This window comes from Loxodonta africana, chromosome 4 (genome assembly GCF_030014295.1).
Source record: "Loxodonta africana isolate mLoxAfr1 chromosome 4, mLoxAfr1.hap2, whole genome shotgun sequence".
NCBI lineage: Eukaryota > Metazoa > Chordata > Mammalia > Proboscidea > Elephantidae > Loxodonta > Loxodonta africana.
This window is the reverse complement of record NC_087345.1, coordinates 144505263-144516057: the sequence shown is the minus strand read 5'-3', so window position 1 is coordinate 144516057 and position 10795 is coordinate 144505263. Positions and strand designations below refer to the sequence as shown.

The 10795-nt window shown below is 40.5% G+C and overlaps 1 protein-coding gene across 3 annotated transcripts in view; it reads left to right on the top strand.

Moving 5' to 3' along the window:
* Positions 1 to 333: 333 nt before the first annotated feature.
* The window catches only part of IL15RA (interleukin 15 receptor subunit alpha), a 46828-nt gene continuing 36366 nt past the window's right edge, over positions 334 to 10795 (top strand). For all 3 annotated transcript variants that reach the window (XM_064284828.1, XM_023548743.2, XM_064284827.1), the window contains exon 1: positions 334 to 434. In XM_064284828.1, the coding sequence (XP_064140898.1) occupies positions 350 to 434 (85 nt within the window). In that variant the 5' untranslated portion in view covers positions 334 to 349. The remainder of the gene's footprint in view (positions 435 to 10795) is intronic.

Here is a 10795-nt window from a genome sequence, read left to right as displayed (position 1 = left end):
CTATCCGGGAGGGTGGAGGGGGGGGGCGCGGCGGCGCGGGGGTCAAGTCGCCAGCTGGGGCTTTTGACAGAGAAGGGGGTGGGGATGCTGAGTCACGAATTTGTCACTGTTTCTCACCTCTCCTCAGCCCTCCAGGGACTAAAAAGCAAAAGCGAAAGCGAAATGTTACTCGTGGGGTGGACGGTCCCTGGGACCTGCGCTCACACTTTGCTCCAGGGTACTGCGGCATCTGCACGCGCTGGGCGCGCCCCACGCCGCCCCGGCCGACGAGTGCTGCGGGCGCCCCGGCGGGTCCCGAGCGCCTGGAGGCGGCAGCGGCAGCCAAGCGTACGGCCGAGCGTGTCAGTCTATGGCCCGGCGGCGGCTCCAAGGCTGCCGGGTCACCGCCCTCCCGGCGCTGCTGCTGCTGCTGCTCCAGCCCCAGGCGTTACAGGGTAGGAAGGGGCGTGAGCCCCAGGCGGGGCGGCGGGAGGGGGCCGGTGCGCCGGAGGTGGTGGAGCCTGAGGGGCTGGACTGCACCCAGCGCCCCACCTATTCCGTGCTGGGACGGTTACACCGCCCTGACCGGGAATCCATTCCTGGAGCAAAGAGGTGTCAAGTCGGGAGGTAGACAGGAGGGGGCGGGAGGCTCCCGCTCTGCGCGCTGGGCGCCGGGAAGAAGCGTGCGACCCGGGCCCCCAGCGCGCCTTCGGAACAGTCGCACAGCCAGCGAGAAGCCTGCGGTGGGATCCGAGGCAGGCTCTCGGCCCGGACGTGAGGGACACGTGGAGGGAGCTGTGAGGAGCCCGCAGTGCCGAGAGCCAGGAGGAGCCCAGATCTCCCCGCCTCCCCCCCGCCACCCGCGCTTTCCTGGTCACCCGGGAAAGGGGCCGCTGCGCCAGGCTTGTAATTCCACGTTGATGGACAGTGATAAGACAGAGTAGGGACTAGTCCCGAGGGAGAAAACACGTGTCGGGCAAGTTGCACGCTCGGAGGAATTGGAAACAACTCCAAATTCTTGAATTAAGAGAGCAGGAAACCGTGAGAGGGCGTCGGAAGAGTGGGGGTAGCCTGGAGTATGAGCTTCTAGGAAAACGGGCAAGAAATGAAGTTGGTGATTGGTTGGTGCATTCGGGAACAACGTAGGTCGCATAGATTTAATCTCAGCCTGAAGAATCAAATGAGTGACTAGTACGTTTTTTGCCCGGGAGCTAGAGAGGAGAGAAAAAACATAAATGGATCTAGCTTTGTCCATGTTGGCTCTTCTTAATCTTTTTACCGTCAGGGAGCTCTTCCAAGGTCTGATGAAAGCTGGGAATTCTCTCCCCAGAAAAATGCATGAATGCACATACTTACAAATTTTTTACAGATAATTTTGGGTTCATGGACCCACTGAAGGGCATCCACGGACTCTGAGGAGAGTTAGTTACCCCATGGTCTGTGTGTGTTTTTTTTAAGGCAGGACCCCTAATAATTTACATCCAGTCAGGCGGTCCACCCAGTACTTGATCAGAGCCAGCCATGCCATCCACAGTTGCTGCTGGCTGGCTTGGTGTGAAGGTTTATTTTCTTGGAACTGCATTCACGGAATTTCCCCCCACATCTGAAAAGCCGAGTTTTGTTGGTGACATGGTCGGTTCCTCCCAGCTGAGGAGCCAGTGTCACACATGACCTCTGAGGAGATAGCTGACAGGGACAACTCTGTTGCACAATGTGAAAGTGAAATACAACTTTAGTTAGAACCCAGCAAAACTCAGATATCTGTTTCAAAGGGCATGTAAGAACACTTCTGGGATGATCTCTAGAGCTCATCAAACTGTGGCTTTGCTCTTTGACCTTGCAAAAGTGTTGCTGACATATGGTAGCTACTGATTTTTTTTTTTTTTAAACAGGGGTAAACAAAGGAACACAAAAATTTGCCGTGTAGTCGATTCCGACTCATAGCAACCCTAGAGGACAGAGTAGAACTATCCCACAGGGTTCCCAAGGCCGAAATCTTTATGGAAGCAGACTGCCACATCTTTCTCCCAGAATGGCTGGTGGCTTCAAACCACAGACCTTTTGATTAGTGGCTTAGCATTTAACCACTGTGCCATCAGGACTCTTTTATACAGCTTTATTGAAGTATAATTGACAGATAATAAACTGCACGCATTTACATTGTACAGTTTGATAAGTTTAGAGGTAAATGTATACTCTGACGAATCCATCACCATAATCAAGAAAGTAAACATATGCGTCATGACCAAAAGTTTCCTTATGCCTCTTACCTCCCACCCTTCCTTGTCCCTCAAGCAACTACTGATCTGCTTTCTGTCACTATTGACTTGTTTGAATTTTCTACAATTTTGTATGGATGAAATAATTTGAAACATGGTAATTATTTTGAGAGTTCATCCATGTTGTAGCTTGTGTCAATAGTTCATTCTTTTTTACTGCTGCATAGTATTTCATTGTATGGTTATACCACAGTTTGTGTATGCATTCACTTGGTGAGGGATGCTTGGGTTGTTTCCAGTTTTTGGCTATTATATATAAAGCTGGACATATGCTTTCATTTCTCTTGGGTAGAGAAAATGGCTAGGAGTGGAACGACAGGATTATATGATATGTGTATGTTTAACTGTTTTTCCAAAGTGGTTGTACTGTTTTACATTCCTACCAGCGATCGACGGCAGTGGTTGGTTACCAGCAGTGTATGAGAGTTCCAGTTCTCCATATCCTTGTCAACACTTGGTCTGATCAGTCTTTTAAATTTTACCCCTTCTGATGCAGACCTCAAATTCTCATAAAAAGACCAGAATTAATGGTCTGAGACTAGGGGGACCCCAAAGGTCATGGTCCCCGGACCCTCTGTTAGCCCAACACTGGAACCATTCCCAAAGCCAACTCTTCAAACAGGGATTGGACTGGACTATAAGATAGATAATGATACTGGTGAGGAGTGAGCTACTTGGCTCAAGTAGACACATGAGACTATGTGGGCAGCTCCTGTCTGGAGAAGAGATGAGAAGGCAGAGGGAGGCAGGAGCTGGTTGAATGGTCACAGGGAATACGGGGTAGACAGGAGGAACATGCTGTCTCATTAGGGGGAGAGCAGCTAGGAGTACATAGCAAGGTGTGTATAAGTCTTTGTATGAGAGACTGACTTAATTTGTAAACTTCCACTTAAAGCACAATAAACAAAATTTTTTTTTTTTACCCTTTCTAATAGGCATGTAGTGGCATCTCGTAGTTTTAAGTTTACATTTCTCTAATAGCTAATGGTGTTAATCATCTTTTCATGTGTTTATTTGCCATCTATGTGTCTTCTTTGGTGAAGTTTCTGTTCACTTTTTAAAAACTGAGTTTTTTTTATTATTATTGCTGAATTTTAGGAGCTCTTTATATATTCTGGAAACCCTGGTGGCATAGTGATTAAGTGCTACAGCTGCTAACCAAAGGGTAGGCAGTTTTTGTTTGTTTGTTTGTTTTTATATATTCTGGATACAAGTCCTTTATCAGATATGATTTGCAAATATTTTCTCTCAGTCTGTGGCTTGACTTTTCATTCTCTTAACAGTGTCTTATGAAGAGAAGAAGTTTTAATTTTGATGAATTCCAGTTCATTAATTTTTTCTTTTATGTGTCACGCTTTTGGTGTTAATATCTAAGAAATCTTTGCTTAATCCATGGTCACAAAGGTTTTTTCTTATGCTTTCTTCTAGGTGCTTTTTACCTTTAGATTTACATTTATATCTGTGATCCATTTTGAGTTAAGTTTTTATATGATGCAAGATATAGATTAAAATTTTGCTGTTGTTCATTTCTTTGTTTTGTTTTTACATATAGATATCCAATGGTTCCAGCATCATTTGTTAAAAAGATTATCCTTTCTCCACAGAATTGCCCTTATACCTTTCTTTAACGTCAGTTGTCCATACGTGCTTGAGTTTGGTTGCAAGATGCATCCACATACAAGAATCAATTGTATTTCTATATAGTAACCAAAAACAAACAAACAACCAACTCATTGTGGTTGAGTCGATACCAACACATAGCGACCCTATAGGACAGAGTAGAACTGCCCCATAGGTTTCCCAAGGGGCAGCTGGTGGATTTGAATTGCCAACAATATGTAATAGCAATGAACAGTTGGAAATTGAAATTTTAAAAATATCATTTGTAATAACATGGAAAATATTAAACACTTAGGGATAAATCTGACAAAAGATTTGAAAACCTATACACTGAAAGCCATTGCTGAGAGAAATTAAAGAAGACCTAAGTAAAGAAGTAGTAGGTCATTAAGATACCAGTTCTCTCCAAATCAAAATTTCAGCAGGCTTTATTGTGCAAACTGACAAACTGATTCTAAAATTCATATGGAAATGTAAAAAACAATTTTGAAAGTGAAGACCTGAGTTGGAGGAATAACACACCTGATTTCAAGAGTTGTTATAAAGCTACAATAATCAACAGTGTGATGTTGGTGTAAAGAGAGACAGAGATCATGGAACAGAACAGAAGGCTGTAGGTGTTTTTAAATGATCTTGGAAGGGAAGTGGACTCAAATTGTTAAATTTGCTACTTGGTAGTATGGCCCTAGTCAGAGATTATAGTGGTCAGCCCATTCCTTATCATTAACTGAGTGAATAATGAAGTCTCAGATCTTTTAACAGTAAGGACCCCGGTGTCACAACGGTTAAGTGCTCAAGCGCTCAGCTGCTAACGGAAGGGCTGGCAATTCGAACTCACTCAGCAGCTCTGCAGGGGAAGGACCTGGTGATCTGCTCTTGTAAATATTCCAGAAAACACTACGGGGCAGGGGTTCACTGAGTCAAAATCAACTTAGGCACAAGGAATCAGCAACAGGCATGAGAAGCTGCTGCCAGCCGGTTCTTTTTCAAAAGGCCCCTTCAGAGGGAAATCTGTCTTCCTGAGCAGGTCATTAACTTCTTAAAGGTCACCGCAGTCTGAAAGGCTGCAGGTGATTTGGCCAAAAACAGCTGGGGAAGACAATGATTTGTTTGAAGAGGAGTACCCCTGATTACCAGTTTTGATTTGGTTTTCTTGTATAAGGTGTTAGTGTACTTGGGGCTGGATTTACAACTGTTATGTGTCTTTAAGCATTTTTAAACCCTTTTTCAGCACTCTGGGGTTTTTTTTTTTTTTGGTCTCAAATCTTTTTTAAAATTTCCATTCAATTTTATCTACTTATTATTGCTTTTGTGCTGCTACTGTAGGAAAAAAAAAAATGATAAAAGCTTAAATGTGCAAAATAGGGGATTTGTTTAAATCAATCAAAATATTCAATAGTGGAAGAATACATGAAGTTGCTTTCAAATAATATGCTTCATGTTACTCAATTTTTACTAGAAGGATATCTAGAAGCAGTTTTCATTGGGTAGGGTGATGTTATGAGCCATATGGATGAGAAATTATGGGCCATTTGTATATGTTTATGAGTTTGTGTATGTATGTATGTATGCATTGTGTGCCTTTTCTTGTTTTTCTATCACGATTTGGTTTTTTTCCTTTTTTTATTGTACTTCATTTAGATGAAGGCTTATAGAACAAACTAGCTTCCCGTTAAACAGTTAGTACATATGTAGTTTTATGACATTGGTTAACAACCCCACAACATGTCAGCACTCACTTCTCAACCTTGGGTTCCCTATTACCAGCTTTCCTGTCCCCTCCTGCCTTCTAGTCCTTGCCCCTGGGCTCGTGTGCCCCTTAAGTCTCGTTTTGCCCTATGGGTCTGTCTAATCTTTGGCTAAAAGGTGAACTTCAGGAGTGACTTAATTACTGAGCTAAAAGGGTGTCTAGGGCCTATACTCTTGGGGTTTCTCCAGTCTCTGTCAGGCCAGTAAGTCTGGCCTTTTGTTTGTGAGTTTGAATTTTGTTCTGCATTTTTCTCCGGCTCTGTCTGGGACCCTCTGTTGTGATCCCTGTCGGAGCAGCCAGTGGTGGTAGCCAGATACCATCTAGTTGTACTGGACTCAGGCTAGTGGAGGCCCTGGTAGTTGTGGTGTATTAGTTCTTTGGACTATATATGAATTGTTTTTTAATAAGAAAAATAAATAAAGCTACAAAACAAGTAACAGTAAATATCTGTAATTTCAGAATTTTTTCCACTTCATTTTTAATTACTTATAGCTAATTCCTTGTTTGGCAATGTTTTCATGACTTCATAAATTTGCAAATTGCTCAGAAAATAAAATTATATAAAGTTACTACATATAACATTTGTACATACTATGTCGTTGTTATGTGCTGTTGAGTCCATTCAAAGTCATAGCAACCCTGTGTACAACAGAACAAAACACTGGTCCTGTGCCATTCCCACAATCGTTTTTATGGTTGAGCCCATAGTTACAGCTACTATGTCAATCCATCTCCTTGACAGTCTTGCTCTTTTTTGCTGACCCTCTACTTTACGAAGCATGATGTCACTCTCCGGGGACTGATCCCTCCTGACAACATGTCCAAAGTACGTGAGATGAAGTCTCACCATCCTTCTTCTAAAGGAGCATTCTGGCTGTACTTCTCCCAAGACAGATTTGTTCATTCTTTTGACAGTCCATGGTATAATCAATATTCTTTACCAACACCATAATTCAAAGGCATCTATTCTTCTTCCTTCTTCCTTATTCATTGTCCAGCTTTCCCATGCATATGAGGCAATTAAAAACATCTTGGCTTGAGTCAGGTGCACCTTAGTCTTCAAGGTGACATCTTTGCTTTTTAATACCTCAAAGGGTCTTTTGCAGAAGATTTGCCCGATGCAATCATAGTTTGATTTCGTGACTGCTGCTTCCATGAGTGTTGGCTGTGGATCCAAATAAAACGAAATCCTTGATAACTTCAATCTTTTCTTCGTATATCATGCATGATGTTGCTTATTGGTCCAGTTGTGAGGATTTTGGTTTTCTTTTATGTCGAGGTGCGATCCATACTGAAGGCTGTGGTCTTTGATCTTCATCAGTAAGTGCTTCAAGTCTTCTTCACTTTCAGCAAGCAAGGTTGTGTCATCTGCATAACACAGGTTGTTAATGAGTCTTCCTCCAATCCTGATGCCCCCTTCTTCTTCATATAGTCCAGCTTCTTGGATTGTTTGCTCACCATACAGATTGAATAGATATGGTGAAAGGATACAACCCTGACGCACACCTTTCCTGACTTTAAACCAATCAGTATCCCCTTGATCTGTCTGAACGACTGCCTCTTGATCTATGTACAGGTTCCTCATGAGCACAATTAAGTGTCCTGGAATTCCCGTTCTTCGCAATGTTATCCACAATTTTTATGATCCACACAGTCGAATGCCTTTGCGTAGTCAATAAAACGCAGGTAAACATCTTTCCAGCATTCTCTACTTTCAGCCATGATCCACCTGACATCAGCAGTGATAGCCCTCATTCCACAACCCCTTCTGAATTCAGCTTGAATTTCTAGCAGTTCCCTGTTGATATACTGCTGCAGCTGCTTTTGAATGATCTTTAGCAAAATTTTACTTGCGTGTGATATTAATGATATTGTTCGATAATTTCCATATTCCGTTGGATCATCTGTCTTTGGAATAGGCATAAATATGGATCTCTTCCAGTCAGTCAGCCAGGTAGATGTCTTCCAAATTGCTTGGCATAGACAAGTCAGCACCTCTGGTGCTTCCTGAACATTTCAGGATCTATCCTGAAGTAGAATGTTGTCGTTGATAGGATAATATCCATATGCCTACAAGGAAGACCAGTTATTATTCAAATTTACATACCAACCACTACGGCCGAAGATGAAGAAACTGAAGATTTTTACCAACTTCTGCAGTCAGGAAGCATTGATAATTACTGGTAATTGGAATGCAAAAGTTAGAAACAAAGAAAAAGGATCAGTAGTTGAAAAATACGGCCTTGGTGATAGAAACAATGCTGGAGATCACATGATAGAATTTTGCAAGACCAACGACTTAATTGCAAATACCTTTTTCACCAGCATAAATGGTGACTGTACATGTGGACCTCACCAGATGAAATACACACACACACACACACACACGTAAAAAATAGTACATAGTATACATATATTTTATAATCCCTTATAATTTGTTTAACCTATTTCTGGAGCTGTGGATGGGTTTCAGATACATCTGATTGTTGAATATTTAGGTTATTTCAAAATGTTTGATGTTATAAACAGCACAAAGTAGGAATACTGGGATGAAAATCAGCTATACAGACAAAAAAGGCAACAGGAAACCCCTTAAAGTCTAAAAAAGAAAAAACTGGAGAAGCATTACTAGGGATATTCATTTTTAATCAAATCATCATTTCAAGTAACTTGTTTTGAGCTAAATCATTTTCGCCAAATTGATTTTCTCAAACAATATGTAACTAAGTGAATAAATGTATAAAATTCTTTCGTATATATTCTAGGATTTACATCCCTGTTACTCATTACACATAGTTAATGTCATTTGAATGTCTTCTATTTGGAAAAACTTGATTCTCTTCTGGGCAGTGTAGAGCTACTGAAGGTTTCTGGGCAGTAGGTACATTATTGAAGCTGCATGGTGGAAAGGTTGCTCTTAAGAGCGTGATAAACAGACTGTAGTCACGAGAGCCTGGAGGCAGGAAGCTAAGTAGGAGGCTTTTGTAATAGTTCCAAGGAGTGGTGATGAAATCCTGAACTAAGGCAGTGTCAGTAAAGGGATGGAAGGGGAACAGATTTCCTCTTGATGCCTAAGAATATAGAGTGTATTTCATTCTTTTCCTTTTATTTGCTCTTCAACCTATAGTCACTCAACTTCTCCAAGCCTCCAAATATCATTACAGTATTCAAGGACTTGAACTATAAGGAGGAGATTCACCTACCACACAAGACATAGGTTAAAAAGGGATGGATTACCCAATAAGCAAGTTACGCAGGGCTTACTTGTACTTACTTGCTAATCTACAGTTCACAATTTAACGTGGGTTTTTCACCACATCTTACAGATTAGTAAGTAAACACAATTAAGCCTGTGCATACCTCGCTTACTGGTTAATCTGCCCCTGGTTAAGAAGCTCAGTTAACGAGCCTATGAGAAAAAGAAAATAATTGATGCATTGAGGGCAATAAGCTGGTACAATCAGTACTTAGAGTGGGCGCCAAAGAAAATGTGGCGGCTTGGCTGACATTCCAGCTAGAAAATAAGGAAGGACGGTGGATTATTCTTTTGGTACATCAGCAGCACAGTGAGCTTCTTGAGAGCAGGAGCCTCTTTGTATCCTCATATAACTTAGCATGTTATAGGCACTTAAATGGTGGAATAAGTGAAAGAAAATATTGGAATGAATTCTGAATCTCTTTAACGAATGGGAGAGGCATGCTAACCTGTCCACTAGAACTCTGGATACAAGACAAGGCTAGGACTCCTTATTTATAACTAGATTCAGTAAGCTGATCTGATAGATAAAGAAGTCTGATTCATCGGTTCTGGAAAATAGAAAGAGGTGTGGCCCTATATACTATTTTGGTGACTTCATGTAAGTGATTGTTAGGACTTGTTGTATATGTGTTTTTGGCTACTTAAGAGTTCTGAAATCCTAGAACCTTAAGTTTACTCCAATTTCTGTTACTTCATCCATTTCAACCTATGTATTCAAAGGACATTAATTCAGAGGTGAAATATGACACGTGAAATATATATAACACGTGAAAGTAACAGGTGAAATATATTCACCACCTTCAAAGAGCTTACAGTACTGTAAACAAGGTAAAACTTGCTTACATGGAATATTTAGGGAACAATTTTATGAAAGAATATATAGAGAAATTAAAATATCAAAAGATGTGATTAATGCTTGTGGAAATGAGGGTTATTTCTACAATCAAATATATTATCTCCAATGCAGTTATACAATTCTAGATTTGTAAAAAAAGTAAGTGGTCATGATTTGGTTGGTTGCATTGAATGTAGTATATTAATATTCCTTATGCATTCAAATATCAACTCTTAATGGATTTGTTATCTTTATTTAAGGACTGTTCAAAATGGAAAGACCATTGGTAGTCCTTTTGTGGCTGAATGACAGAGTAGGTAGCCTGAAAAACCTTCGTGCTACAAAAACATCCAGAACTGGTGAATAATACAGGAAAAAACCCATATTTTTAAACCCACAGCTGATAAAAGATAACCAACTGTTTAAAGCAAAAATATGTTGAGGTAAAATGTATGACAGCAGTACCACAAAAATTGAGAGGAGAGACATGGAAGTATTCTGTTGTAAGGTTCTCATACTATATGTGAAGTAGTAAAACATCACTTGAAGGCAAACTGTGATTAGGTAAAACCCTGGGGAGCCCCCTAAAATAACACAGCAAAGATTTGTAGCTAATAAGCAAAAAAAAGGAGATAAAATGGAATCACGAAGATACTCAAATAATTTATGACATGATCATCTCCATAGAAAATCCTATGGAATCTACAAAAACACTATTAGAACTAATAAGTGAGTTTAGCAAGTATGCAAAATATACAATACAATATACAAAAAATTAATATACAAAATACTAGCAACAATTGGAAATTGAAATAATAGTACTACAATATCACCAAAAATATGAAATACATAGGGATACAGCTGATGAAAAATGTGCAAGACTTATACACTAAAAGCTGTAAAACAATTCTAAAAGAAATGAAAGAAGACCTAGATAAGTCAAAAGAAATAGTATGTTTATAGTAATTGGGAATATTCAATATTATTAAAATGTCACCTCTTCCCAAGTTGGTCTGTATATTTAATAAAAATCCAAAGAAAATTCTAGAAATTGATAAACTGATTCTAAAATT